Source organism: Pan troglodytes, chromosome 1 (genome assembly GCF_028858775.2).
Source record: "Pan troglodytes isolate AG18354 chromosome 1, NHGRI_mPanTro3-v2.0_pri, whole genome shotgun sequence".
Classification (NCBI taxonomy): Eukaryota; Metazoa; Chordata; class Mammalia; order Primates; family Hominidae; genus Pan; species Pan troglodytes.
In genome coordinates, this window is record NC_072398.2 from 36,040,543 (window position 1) to 36,055,892 (window position 15,350).

At 40.9% G+C, this 15,350-nt stretch overlaps 1 protein-coding gene across 32 annotated transcripts in view; it reads right to left on the minus strand.

Moving 5' to 3' along the window:
- RPS6KC1 (ribosomal protein S6 kinase C1) overlaps positions 1 to 14,911 on the minus strand; it is a 213,609-nt gene extending 198,698 nt beyond the window's left edge. For 13 of the 32 annotated variants that reach the window (XM_063792254.1, XM_001171117.7, XM_063792251.1 and 10 more), the window contains exon 1: positions 14,447 to 14,715. Coding sequence is in view for 13 of the 32 variants with exons in the window: in XM_001171117.7 (XP_001171117.1) it covers positions 14,447 to 14,551 (105 nt within the window). In the remaining 19 variants the exon portion in view is untranslated. Of the gene's footprint in view, positions 1 to 14,446 lie in introns of all 32 variants that reach the window. The other 19 variants (XR_008537244.2, XR_001712482.4, XR_010150499.1 and 16 more) reach the window with 6 other exon arrangements.
- Positions 14,912 to 15,350: the final 439 nt, after the last annotated feature.

Consider the following 15,350-nt stretch of genomic DNA (forward strand, 5'->3'; position numbering starts at 1 on the left):
GTCTAACACCAGGTAAAAAGATTTTTTTCACAAAACTTTTGAAAAGGCTAGGTGTTTAAATCATCAAACAGCATCCTAAATTAGGAAAATCTCACATTAGATTACATAATACGGTACCATCCATGTAAGTGTCAAATTAACGGTTTTGAAGCTACAATGGTGTATTTTGCAAAAATAAACAAAAAGATAAATCAGGCTGTTCTGCCTATGGAGTAGCCATTCTTTATTCCCTTACTTTCTTAATAAACTTGCTTTCACTTTTAAAAAAATTTTTAAAAAAGATAAATCAAACACACATTAAAATGGTTGCCTATGAGTGTGAGGAAGAAAAGGGTCTTTGATATCCAATGACAATACACCATGAACTAGGGATTATAATCCATTCAGCACCACCCCTAAAGTCCAAAATAAGAACAAAAAATAGAGGATGTAAAGTCAGACAAACCTTGGTTCAAATTACAGTTCCTCTTACAGGTTTGATCTCATCGATAAAACGGAGATAATACTAACTGCCTGGCCTGGCTGTTGTGAACAACAAATAAGGACACAGCAAGAACTCTATAATTTAAAAGTTTCCTGTCCCCTACCAGACAGGTTAACCATTGTAAAAGGTCCCACCTAAGAATTCCAGAGAACAAATATCTTGCACTCTATTCTCCAACTTTCAGAATATATAAACTTGGTGAAATCTTGTAGTAATTGTCATTAATTTATTCTACAGTGCTATGCAATAGAACTTTCTGTGATAACGGAAAAAAAGGTTCTCTATTTGCAGTGTTCAACACAGCCACCACTAGCCACATGTGTGTGGCTACTGAGCCACTGAAATATGGCTACTTTGAGAAACTACATTAATTTTATTTCATTTAAATTAATTCAAAAAAATTTTTGTTTTAAAGAGACAGGGTCTCACTCTGTCACCCAGGCTAGAGTGCCATGGCATGATCATAGCTCACTGCAGCCTCAAACTCCTGGACTCAACTGATCCTCCCACCTCAGCCTCTTGTGTAGCTGGAACTATAGGCACACACCACCACAGTCGGCATATATATATATATATATATACACACACACACACACACACATACACACACACACACACACACATATATACACTTTTTTTTTTTGGTAGAGATGGGGGTCTCCCTATGTTGCCCAGGCTGCTCTCAAATTCCTGGGATCAAGCAATCCTCCCGCCTCAGCCTCCCACAGTGCTAGGATTATAAGTGAGAGCCACTGCAAGCCTTAATTTAAATTTAAATCAAAATAGCTACATGTGGTTAATGGCTACCAAATTAGACAACACAGATTCAGTATAAGAGACTATAACAGGTAACTAACAACTATACATTATTCAAATCTTTGATTTTAGCTGTTACTTTCAAATACCAGCCTGTCCCCTCACACATCTTTCCAAAAGTATAGTATTTCACATAGTATGACTAATTTTGCTTCTTATAAGTGTTTCTTTTTTTTTTTTTTTTTTTTTTTTTTTTGAGACAGAGTCTTGCTCTGTCACCCAAGCTAGAGTGCAGTGGCGCGATCTTGGCTCACTGCAACCTCCGCCTCCTGTGTTCAAGTGATTCTCCTGCCTCAGCCTCCCGAGTACCTGGGACTACAGGCATGTGCCACCACGCCCAGCGAATTTTTGTATTTTTAGTAGAGACAAGGTTTCACCATGTTGGCCAGGATGGTCTCAATCTCTTGACCTCGTGATCTGCCCGTCTCAGCCTCCCAAAGTGCTGGGATTACAGGCGTGAGCCACTGCGCCCCGCCGTTCTTACATTTTTATGAAATGTATTGAGAAGAAAAGTCATGGATAACCAATCCACTAATAATCCACCCCCCAAAAATAGCACATGATCACTCACAGCAAGGTCTATTCAAATGTACTTTAAATTTCACAATTTATGTTTTTCTCAGCTTAATACATTTCCTGAATTTATAAATATATTCAGGTATCTTAAGTATTTTAAATAATCTTCCTTAATATAAGCAAATGATCTTTCTGAGACAGAAGAACTTATTTCTTAGTTTGGTGTACATATTAGAAGTACCACATTTTGGGTTTCTTCAGATGAGCCAGTCCTGGAAATCAAATACATGTGTACTGCATAAACAAAAACACATTAGCCATCCCCTAACAATAGCCACAATATTAAAACCATCTTATCAGAAATAACCAATTTGATTATTATTTCTCAGCCGTCCTCTTAGTGGTTTACATACATCTATGTGCTGGATTACAATGGTGAGCAAGTCCCTTTCCTCCTGGAGCTCATAGTCTAGTGGTACACAGTGGTGGGGTGGGAGGGGAGTGCAGAGTGGAGGAGGGTGTATTTCCCAAACATATTTCCATACCTCAGATAACAGTAGAGTGCTAAGCAAAAGATTGGGAAACACTTCATCCTAGATCCTTCCCATGACACTGAATCCTCACTGTGCAGAGCAAATTGGCATCCCAAAAGCAGTCAACCAGTCATGGTTTAGTGATGTAAGGCTCTTAATGTCTTCATGATAATAAAAGTGAAACTGACCCAATAGTCCCACAGACAGTTTTTTTGGATAAACATGGAAACTGACCCTTCTGGTATTAAAGCTTGAAACTTAACATTTGTTTTATCAGAGTTCCTTCTTCAGGAAAGGGCCCTCAGGCCTCTCAAAAAGTATTAATATTGTGAACCCCGAATATCTGAGACAAGTCTTAGTTACTTTAGAAAGTTTATTTTGCTAAGGTTGAGGATCCGCACTCATAACACAGCCTCAGGAGATCCTGACAACATGTGCCCAAGGTGGTAGGGGCACAGCTTGATTTTATACATTTTAGGGAGACATAAGACATGAATAAATATGTGTAAGATGTACACTGGTTCAGTCCAGAAAGGTGGGACAACTCAACGTGGGGAGGGGGCTTTCAGGTCACAGGTAGTTAAAAGACAAATGGCTGTATCCTTTTGAGTTTCTGATTCGCTTCTCCAAATGAGGCAATCTGGTATGTATTAATGGTTATCTCAGTGAGCCGAGGGGTGACTTTCAAGAGAATGGGAGGCAGGTTGGCCCTAAGCAGTTCCCAACTTGACTTTCACCTTTAGCTTAGTTATTTGGGGGCCTCAAGATTTATTTTCCTTTTACAATATTAAATAAACTGAAATTCACCAGATCACTGCATCCAAACAATGAGATGCCAGACCTCTCATCCATCACAATTGCTTCCTTAACCCTCTGTAGTTCCTGTCTTCCCATAGATAATCACATTTTCTCCCTGCTATATAAACTCCTAATTTTAGTCAGGGAAATGGATCTGAGACATCTCCTTGACTGCAGCACCTGATTAAAGCCGGCTTCCTTAGCAATACTCATTGTCTCAGAGATTGCTTTCTGTGTGACAAGCAGCAGGACCTAGACAGAACCCCTGGTGTTTTGGTAACAACAGTAACTCATGATTATTATGCAATATACAGAAAATCAAAGTTGAAGTATACTTAAACTACCTAAGTGAAGGTCTTTAATTTTAGGCTTACAAAAGGAACTACTCTGTACCCACCAAATACTTCACAGTGAAGGAGGAAATTTAGACAGGGTTTGGAAAATCAAATCAAAAGCTACTTAGGTATTACCTGACAAGCCTAAAGCTTAGTGAAAACTGTGTCTTAAAAGCACAGGGTTATACTTCCCTGATTCTCTTTCCTCTTTGGTGCTTTTGCTTCTCTTTTGTAGGTTATTCTTCATCCTTCTGCCCCCTGGTATTCTGTGAACACTCCAAGAATTGTTTTAAACTCTTGTTTTTTAGCCTCCTTTTTATTATTAACAGTCTACATCTGTGCTAATACTGTTCAAGGCACTGCGCTAGGCATAGGGAAAATTTGACTCTGTACATTTACATTTGCGAAGAATTTTATATTAATGAATCACTTCATTTTCTCAACAACCTATGAGTTAGGCAGGAGTAGCTATTATGACTTCCCCTTTTACAGATAAGAAAACAAGGTGGTTCAGAGTCCTGTCTAAAGCCACATGGCTATTCACCTTCAAATTTAGAATGAGATCCTCGACTGTCTGACTCCTGGTCTACTGCTCTTTCCACTCTATTACACTGCCTCCCTCTATTTATCTGTGGTATTTTCAGCAATAATGAAGTTTACTTATTTCCATAAAATTCCATCGCCCTTAGGTTTTTGTTTATTTCACCTATTCATTCAACACATATTAGTGCCTATTCTGCTGCCAGGTACTGCAGTACAATGGAGAATATACTAGGTCTGATTCCTACGCAACTGCATTATAAAAATACAATCACTTCCCAAATACATTACCAACTTCAACCATTTGGTACCCCACTATTAGGGATTCAGTATTCCCGAATGTGTCATCTCATTTAAATACTTCACAAATGTGTCCCCCAAAACGGAAACGAAAACCACAAAATGGCTAGGATAATGTGAATTGAGTGCAAAAATACATGAGTAACAATTCTTTCTGTGTAATTATCTTCCGTGACTGAAAAGTTAATGAAAAATAAGAGTATCAATCAGAAATCTGAGGGAAGAATATAACCATACTGACAATAAATAAAACTGAGCTAGCAACTCAGTAATTTTTCTCTGGATAAATTTCAAGACAGTTTGTCACAAAGTTCAACCAATAAATTCCACAAAAGTTGGAATTTAAAACAGTGACTGTTTTCATTAAAAGTTCACAAAGGGCCAGACACGATGGCTCAAGCCTGTAATCCCAGCACTTTGGGAGGCCGAGGAGGGTGGATCACGAGGTCAGGAGTTCGAGACCAGCCTGGCCAAGATGGTGAAATCCCATCTCTACTAAAAATACAAAACTTAGCCAGGCACAGTAGCAGGCGTCTGTAATCCCAGCTACTCGGGAGGCTGAGGCAGAAGAATCACTTGAACCCAGGAGGCAGAGGTTGCAGTGAGCCGAGATCGCGCCACTGCATTCCAACCTGGGCAACGGAGCAAGACTCTGTCTCAAAAAAAAAAAAAAAAAGGCCAGGCACAGTGGCTCACACCTGTAATCCCAGCACTTTGGGAGTCCGAGGCGGGCGGATCACAAGGTCAGGAGATCAAGACCATCCTGGCTAACACGGTGAAACCCTGTCTCTATTAAAAATACAAAGTTAGCCAGGCGTGGTGGCGGGTGCCTGTAGTCCCAGCTACTCGGGAGGCTGAGGCAGGAGAATGGCATGAACCCAGGAGGCAGAGCCTGCAGTGAGCCGAGATCACGCCACTGCACTCCAGCCTGGGCAATAGAGCAAGACTCCGTCTCAAAAAAAAAAAAAAAAAGTTCACAAAGGCCAGGCGCAGTGGCTCACACCTGTAATCTCAGCACTTTGGGAGGCCCAGGTAGGAGGATCACCTGAGGTCAGGAGTTCGAGAACAGCCTGACCAACATGGTGAAACCCCGTCTCTACTAAAAATACAAAAACTAGCTAGGCGTTGTGGCATCCACCTATAATCCCAGCTACTAGGGAGACTGAGGCAGGAGAATTGCTTGAACCCGGGAGGTGGAGGTTGCAGTGAGCTGAGATTGCGCCATTGTACTCCAGCCTGGGCAACAAGAGTGAAACTCCCCCTCAAAAAAAAAAAAAAAAGTTCACAAATTTGGCCAGGCCCAGTGGCTCACGCCTATAATCCCAACACTTTGGGAGGCCAAGGCAGGTGGATCACCTGAGGTCACAAGTTCAAGACTAGCCTGGCCAACATGGTGAAACCCCGCCTCTACCAAAAATACAAAAATGAGCCAGGTGTGGTGGCATGTGCCTGTATGTGTATGACTACATATTACTTCAAAATTTAAAAGCTAACAAAACTAAAAAGTAAAACATGCAGCTGGACGCGATGGTTCACACCGGCAATCCCAGCACTTTGGGAGGCTGAGGTGGGCGGATCACCTGAGGCCAGGAGTTAGAGACCAGCCTGGCCAACATGGCAAAACCCCGTCTCAACTAAAAATACAAAAAAATCAGCCGGGTGTGGCCGGGCGCAGTGGCTAACGCCTGTAATCCCAGCACTTTGGGAGGCCGAGGCAGGCAGATCACGAGGTCAATAGATGGAGACCATGCTGGTCAACATGATGAAACCCCATCTCTATTAGACACATAAAAATTAGCTGGGCACGGTGGCGGGTGCCTGTAGTCCCACCTACTCAGGAGGCTGAGGCAAGAGAATTGCTTGAACCCGGGAGGCAGAGGTTGCAGTGAGCCAAGATCACGCCATTGCACTCCAGCCTGGGCAACAGAGCGAGATGCGTCTCAAAAAAAAAAAATTAGCCGGTGTGGTAGCACATGCCTGTAATCCCAGCTACTCAGGAGGCTGAGGCAGGAGAATCACTTGAACCCGGAAGGCGGAGGCTGCAGTGAGCTGAGATCGCACCACTGCATTCCAGCCTGGATGACAAGTGAGACTCTGTCTCAAAATATATATATATAAATAAATAAAACATGCAGCCTCCCATACACAAAAACTCTACCGTGAAAATTATACTAGAGGATAAAAGACTGAATGCTTTCCTCCTAACATCAAGAACAAGGCAAGGAAGTCTACTCTCACCACTCCTATTCAAGACTGTGGACTACAAGTCATAGCCAGTGTAATAAAGCAAGAAAAAGAAATAAAAGACATACATTTTGGAAAGAATAAATAAAACTATGCCTTTTGGCAGACAACACAGATTGTCTATGCAGGAAAAAAACAAGAATTCTACTAAAAAGTCTTAGAACTAATAAGTCAGTTTGAAAGGTCACATGATACACCAACATGGCACATGTATACATATGTAACTAACCTGCACGTTGTGCACATGTACCCTAAAACTTAAAGTATAATTTTAAAAAAGTCACGTGATATAAAGACAACACAAAAATGAACCAAATTTCTATATATTAGCAAAGAAAAGCTGAAAACCAAGATTTTTAAAAATACTATTGACAATAGCTACAAAAATACGAAATAGTGAGGAATAAATCTAACAAAATATACAGAGAAGCAATTTGCTCAAAACCACAAAATGCTGATAGAAGAGATCAGAGAACACAAATAAACTGCAAGATATACTGTGTTCATAGATTTGAAGATTCAACATAGAAAAGATGTCCATTTTTCCCTAAAGTGATCTACAGATTTAATGCACTCCTAATCAAATCCCAAAAGGATTTTTTGTAGCTATAGATAAACTGATTCTAAAATATATATGAAAAAGCGAAGGAACTAGGGTAGTCAAAATAATTTTGAAAAAGAATAAAATTGGAGAAACAATATTGCCTGATTTTAAGATTCAGTATAAAGCTATAATAATCAAGATTGTATGGTATGGAACAAAATAAGAGAATCCAGAAACAGCTTTACACATATATAGTCAATTGACTTTTGGCAAAGGAATAAAGGCAATTCAACGAAGAAAGGTTAGTCTCTCGAACAAATGGTGTTTTGTTGCAATGGGACAACCAGAGGCAAAAACAGAACCTTCACCCAAACCTTACACCTTATAAAAAAACAAAAAACAAAAAACAAAACCTCAAAATGGATCATAGAGCAAAATATAAAATGCAAAGAAATAAGTTATCTAGAAGAAAACATTGGGAAAAATATTTGTAACCTGAGGTTAGGCAGAGATTTTAGGTACGACACTAAAAGCATGGTTCATAAAATAAAGAACTGATAAACTGGACTTCACCAAAATTACAAATTGTGCTTTGCAAAAACACTGTCTGGGTGCAGTGGCATACCTGTAGTCCTAGCTACTTGGAAGGCTGAGGTGGGTATCACTTCAGCCTAGGAGGTCGAGGCTGTAGCACACTATGATCACACCTGCGAATAAGCACTGCATTCCAGCCCTGGCAACACAGCAAGACCCCATCTCTATTAAAAAAAAAAAAAAAAAAAAAAAAAAGCCAGGCACACGTCTGTAATCCCAGCACTTTGGAAGGCCAAGACAGGCAGATTGCTTGAGACCAGGAGTTTGAGACCAGCCTGGGCAACATGGTGAAACTGGGTCTCTATTTAAAAAATACAAAAATTAGCTGGGCACAGTGGCACATTCCTGTAGTCCCAGCCACTCAGGAGGCTGAGAGGTGGGAGAATTGCTTGAGCTCAGGAGGTCAAGGCTACAGTGAGCCATGATCACGCCACTGCACTCCAGCCTGGACAACAGAGGGAGACTCTGTCTCAAAGGAAAAAAAAAAGATACTTCAGAGAATTAAAAGATATGCTCTAGATCAGGAGAAAATATTTACAAATGTCATATCAAACCCCAAAAAAAAGATACCCAGAACATAAAGAACTCTCAAAACTCAGGAGTAAGAAACAAACAACCCAAAGAAAAAAATAGGCAAATTATCAGTCTAAAAGGCTAAATACTATATGATTCTATTTATATGACATTCTCAAAAAGACAAAAGTATAGTAGTAGAGATAGATCACTGCTTGCCAGGGTATAAGGAGTAGGGGGAAGGGTGTGAAAAAGAGATAGCATGGAGTTTTTTTAGGATGATGAAACTTCTGTTTCTTGATTATGGTGGTAGATAAATGAATTTATACTCATGTTAAGATTCAAAGAATTATACAAAAGAATAAGTCAATTTCATTGTATGTTAATTTAAAAATCAATACTTGAAAAGCAAAGCGCTGCCTCCTTCCAGCCTACCCTGAAATCCCTACTATAGTCCAAGCTCTGTGCTAGGCACCAAGAATATACAGTTAAAAAGACAGAGTCAGCCGGGCATGGTGGCTCACGCCTGTAATCCCAGCACTTTGGGAGGCCGAGACGGGTGGATCACTTGAGCTCAGGAGTTCAAGATCAGCCTGGGCAACATGGTGAAACCCCGTCTCTTAAAAAAAATACAAAAATTAGTCAGGCAGGGTGGCATGTTCCTGTAGTTCCAGCTACTAGGGAGGCTGAGGTGGGAGGATTGCTTGAGCCTGCAAAGTCAAGGCTAGAGTGAGCCGTGATCGTTCCACTACACTCCAGCCTGGGTGACAGAGTGAGACTCTCAAAAAAGAATAGAGTCTGCCATCAGAAGAGGTGTCAAACAAGTACATTATGATAACGGAGGAGATACAAGACATATAGAGAGCAACGCCTAAAAAAAAAAAAAAAAGCTTCCCGGAACACAGGGTATAGCTGACACCTGAGATGAGCAGAGATTGCCAAGACAAAAGGAAAGAGTATTCCAGACAGAGAAAATAGCATCTAACAGAGAGATATGGAAGAATGTAGTGTTCTAACCTAATTTGGAAACTACAAATAATTCCATTCCCAGGCACAAGCAGTCTGCTTAAGAATATGGTCAGGAAATGAGGACAGGTTCCCTCCAAGCAATATAAATAGTGCTTCGATTTGAAGCTTTGGAAATGGTAATTTTTCAGACTTAAGTGAAGCTCAGTACTTCCCATTAATTCCCTTACTCCCCTTTGTTCACATCATCACAGTTACTTATTATTCATGTATCCATCACTTTTGCCAAACTATAGTAATGCCCTTGTGGGGACACGTAGGTGTCCCCATATGCACACTCACAGCACCTAATGAAAAATGTTTTATAATACAGGTATTCAGCAGCATAGCATTGGGATTAAAAGCACTGTGATTGGGACCAGTCCACCTGGGTTCAAATGTAGACTCTACCACTTGCTGGCTATATGACCCTGGACAAGTTACTAAACGTCTCTGTGCCTCAATTTCCTCATTGAAAATGTGGAAATGATAATGGTACCTACTCACCGGGCCCCTGTGACAAATGTGTTAATTTAATATAAACTGCTTGACTCAGTAAGCACCATGTAAGTGTTTGCTGTTATTACTCAACAAACACTAGCTATGTATAATAAAACTAGGATTTATACATTCTCCTGGTTTCAAAATAAACCCAAACTACTTTAAATAGGTGCAAAGCCAATGAGGTAGCTTGTGCCCACAATCCCAGGCAATAGGCTGAGGAGGGAGTAACACTTGAACCCAAGAGTTCAACCTGCAGTACGCTATGATTGCGTCACTGCACTCGTGCCTGGGTGATGCAGTGAAACCCCCATCTCTGAAAAAGATCAATAAATAAAAATAAACATGTGCAAGACTGTATCCTGAGAATTACAAAGCACTGCTCATACTGAAGAGCTAAATAAATGAGGAGATATATTATGTTCATGGATCAGAGACAATATTATTAAGATATCAATTCTTCTGAAATTCATCTACATTCTCAATATAATCCCAATCAAAATCTGGACAGGCATTTTTGTAGAAACCAGATAAGCTGATTCTAAATTTTATACACAAATGCAAACAATCTAGAATAGCCAGAACAATTTTGAGAAAGAAAGAGTACTTAGACTACCTGATTTCAAAACTTAGTATAAAGCTACATAAACAAAGCCATGTGGTATCATGAGAAATAAAACCATATGTCCATACAAAGACTTGTATATGAATGTTCATAATAGCTGTATTCATAATGTCCAAAAACTGGAAACAACCCAAATATCCATCAGATAAAATGCAGTATATACAGATAAAATGCAGTATAACCATACAATGGAATATGAGTCAGCAATAAAAGGGAATGAAACACATGACAACATGGATAAATCTCAAATAATCATACTGAGTGGAAGAAGCCAGACCAAAAAAAAAAGTGCATACTATATGATTCCTTGTATACAAAATTCTAGAAAATACAACCCAATCTATAATGACAGAAAGCAAACCAGTGGTTGCCTAGAGATAGGTGATGAGGGGGAGTGACTGACTGCAAAGGAACATGAGGGAACTTGTGCAGTGATGAACATGGGTAGTTACACAACTGTATACATTTGTCAAAACTCATCAAATTGGACACTTACAATGGGTGAATTTTACTGTATGTAAATTATGACTCAATGTAAATTAAATAAGTTATAATACAGCACTGTCTTTTGAGAATAAAAACATACCTTTTATATTCATGGAAAGAATACAGGCAAGAACTGCCATTCACCTACTGTTGCTGAGAAATCTATATTACAATATGAGAATTTTGTAAACTTAGCATGATGAAATAACTGAAAACACTGCTGATGGTTCTCTTACACTTGTGTCTCCTTCAACTAAAGAATCAAAGGGAACTTATGAAAGAATTTTCCAATTCTGAATAGAGGTACTTATTCTACATAAAAATTAAGAAATAACACTGAGTTTAACTGCAGAATCTGTTAGTATGCTTGCAACTGGCCTCAAAATCATCTAAGCTTGCCAGATTTCAGAGAACTGCAAAAAAGCACAAAGGAGATTTAAGAAGATGAAAAAGCTCTTTTGCTATCCAAAATTTAACATTGGTACTTCCAATGATTAAAACTGTACTCCTACAGAAATAACCCTGCAAGGATCAAAAATATAGAAAATTGTTCCTTGAAGCTAGAAGTAAATCAGTAGTAGCAAATATACAGAAGACATTCTTAATTTTTATCTCATGAAGTTCTCTCAGGAGAGCACTATTTACCTGGTTAATTATCCTGAAAAAAGGTGTTTTTCTCCTTAACGCTCAAGAAATATTTTATAATACTAAGCACAGTTATTTTAAAAGTATGTCTCCATGTTGACTCTCAGACCTTACATTTTAAAAACAAAATCTGTAACATAAGCAATAAATGAAGACATAAACATTTACGGGAAGAAAAAAGGCAGTCTGTGCAATTTTCAAGTTCAAATAACCAGAGCAATATGTAACATGCATATATATAAATTTGGTTAGTTCTAAGGCAATGTGCTACTTTATCTTCTAGTTTATATTGTCAAAACTTAGCTCAGTAAATAGGTCACAGCTTCAGATATTTAAGATCTGAATTTGGCCAATGCGGTGGCTCACGCCTGTAATCCCAGCACTTTGGGAGGCTGAGGCGGGGGGATCACCTGAGGTCAGGAGTTCGAGACCAGACTGGACAACAAGGCGAAACCTCGTCTCTACAAAAAATAGACAAATTAGCCGGGTATGGTGGCGGGCGCCTGTAATCCCAGCTACTTGAGTGGCTGAGACAGGAGAATCGCTTGAACCCAGGAGGCGAGGTTACTGTAAGCTGAGATAGCGCCACTGCACTCCAGCCTGGGCAAGAGAGCGAGACTATGCCTTGGAAAAAAAAAAAATTCTGAATTTGGTTAACCTTTCCTTTTGTAAAGTAACAATACAAATAATTATACTCAGTGCTTCCAATTCCAGTTCCACACACATTCATACCTCCAGGTCTTTATGGACTCTACCCCTTCAACTGTCTACCTTTTCATACCCTCTCCTTTTCTGGATTCTTCCCCTCTTTCAACTATCTTGATTGGTACATATTCCCCAATCTCCTGATCCAGAAGCAATCTGTCTTCCCACAGCCCTCTTCTGTAGTGTCTGCTGGAACTTCCTGTGTTATATCACACTTAAGTATATTAAACTCTCTTCTACTATGAGTATCCTTGAAAGGAATAAAGATCCCTGCTTTATTCAGCCTTATGTCCCTCACAGTATTTAGTGCCTGGATCTAAACATTTATTGGGTGTGCTCCATACAATGAAGAGGAAAACATTCAACAATGTTTTTCAGGCACTGTGTGCCATGCACATGCATGTTCTTTTATCTATTATTTGATATAAGCAGAAACAAATGCCAATGATAGAGAACTGCTCTAAATCCACTAAGAGACACAGACATGCAACTAAATTAATACAATATAACTTCCCTGTTAAATTAACGGATAAGTAGGATGCTGTGAGAGAAACATTATGTATGTTGAAAACTGTTGTGATTCCATACACTATGTGTTAGGAAACTAAGCCTAGATTTTCAAAGGGCCCAATGACTAGAAAGGTTTCAAGAGTGGTATAATAAGGGCCCCTCACTCTCACAAAATTTCTTACACAACCTGAAACTAACATTCCACCCATGTAACAACCTTAAGTGCAAGCAGGGAGCAACAAACATCCCTCTATTCTCCGAACAGCAATCGGCAATAGCAGGTCAGGTCTTCTCATTATCTTTATACAGACATGTTCATCTATCCCTCCTTCTCACATTTATCTGAATTGTGCACCATTTCCATACACCACGTGCCACTCCCATGCCCCAAACTGATCTATTTAACCTTTAAGATTCTTCTCAGGCTGGGTGTGGTGGCTCATGCCTGTAATCCCAGCACTTTGGGAGGCCGAGGCAGGCGGATCAACTGAGGTCAGGACTTCGAGATGAGCCTGAGCAACATGCAGAAACCCCATCTCTACTAAAAATACAAAAAATTATCAGGGCATGGTAGCATATGCCTGTAATCCCAGCTACTCGGGAGGCTGAGGCAGGAGAATCGCTTGAACTCAGGAGGCAGAGGTTGCGGTGAGCAGAGATCATGCCATTGCACTCCAGCCTGGGCAACAAGAGCGAAACTCCGTCTCAAAAAAAAAAAAAAAAAAAAAAAAATTATTCTGAAGGCCTGCTTTACATCCTCCAAATGTATATTGAACTATTGTTACTTAATCTGTACCTCTCTTCTTTAAAAATTGATAAAGTTAATTATTAACATTTTATATAACTTGGAGTTAGGCAAAACTGTTTCAGATCCCAGACAGATCTGCTACTGCCTTGCAATGTAAAGTTGGGCAAGTTACTAAACTTGCTTTAATCTATTTCTTCCTCATTAAAATGAGAATTAAATTGGGTGATGTGTATAAAATGCCTACTATACACATATATTCATGCACACATACGTCACATACATATATACTTATTTAATTTTGATTTATTCTTACTTTCCTAGAAGATGCAGACTCTCTTTAAAACTCAAGGCAAAAGCAATGAAACATAAAGTGGGTACTAAAAATTGGACCAGTTAGTTGATGTAAAGGAGCCTCCCAACTTTAAAATGTGCCCTCATGGTAGCTCACACAAGCCACCCTCAGCAGATTTTTTTCACGTCTCCTAATGAAAAACATGAAAAACTCAAAGGTTTGACAAAGCCCGATCCACAGTTCCTAGGTTGGTGGCCTAACACTGACATCTGTCCCAAGAATCTGTCTTTCTCACGCAAACCTGATAAAGGTCAAGAGAAAAAACAACTTATATTACATAAGCCAAACAATACATAAATTAACACTTTTTAATCTGCATTATCTTCCTGGAGCAAGCAAAACCACTTCTGCAAATTGCGAACTCAGAAGAGAAAGTCCAAACGGGATGGGAACTGAGTCATCAATTTAAAACCATCAACCACTGACTGCCCCACCCCCAGAAAGAGGACTCTACCACGACCTACTACAGTGAAGCCCTGGGCATATCACACTCAGCCACTACTCTAAAAATCCCAACCTCCGACACCCAAGTCCCGCCAGTAGGAGCAGCACCCAGTCCCACCCTCGGCTCTGAGCCCTCACATCAGGGTCCCCACCCCAGATCCTCAGGTCCCAATCCAAGCTCCTATCCCAGCCCGACACCGGCACTCACCCGGGCGGTGACCTTATATACTGTGTAGCCCCTCGGGTGTCGCTGGGGCTCGGTGACAGTGTAGAAACGGGCCAGGTCGGCACTCCGCTCCCGGTAAGAGGTCATCCTCCCGCCGCCTCTGCCGCCGCCGCCGCCCGCCCGGGATCATGAGGGAAACCCGGCGCCGCCGCGGTCCAGGTTCCCCAACGCAGCGGCGAAGCGGCGAGGGGGCGGTGGCTCCAAGGCAGCTCCACGGCGGCGCCTCTGCTGCACAGCTCTGCTTCCGGGTCAGCAGAGAAGCTTCCGGGCCAGGCTGTCTCCCGCTTCTAGGGGGAGGGGAGACTCCTCCTTAGATTCTAGCCCCTTTGGGGCACCTGGGACTGGCCTGTAGTTGAAGACTAAGGGGTCGCGCTGCCACCCCCGTCACTGCGGAGACCTCAGGCCTCTCCACTAAAGACCTCTTGTACGCTAGCTCCGTCACCTTCTAGATTTTATGAGAGTTGGTATAGCCACGCCACACCAGGAGAGCGTGGTCCTCCCTGCCTCCGCCCCGCCGTGGTACAAACTTACGTGGAGTGTTGAAGGGATGGAGAGATACCATAGCCTAGCACCTTCTTTCCTTACCTATTCACAGTCTATCATTTTAAATACCCACAGCAACATCTCATTCTCTGAGACATATCCCTTACTTCTTTCTAAGACGAATTTCCTTCCATTGAGCGCCTTTCTGTAACACATCTGCACAGCAAGCCCCCAACCCAAAAAAGCTCCCAAGCCAATATCAATCTTTTAAAAATCCCCACAGGTTCGAAAATCTGGAGTCCGCCTCTGGCTAGAAGAAAGAAATATGTCACTCGACCTCTCCGAGCCACTCACTACAGTTTCCAATTTCAGCTGAGGTTGTTATCAACGCTTGGCAGTTCCT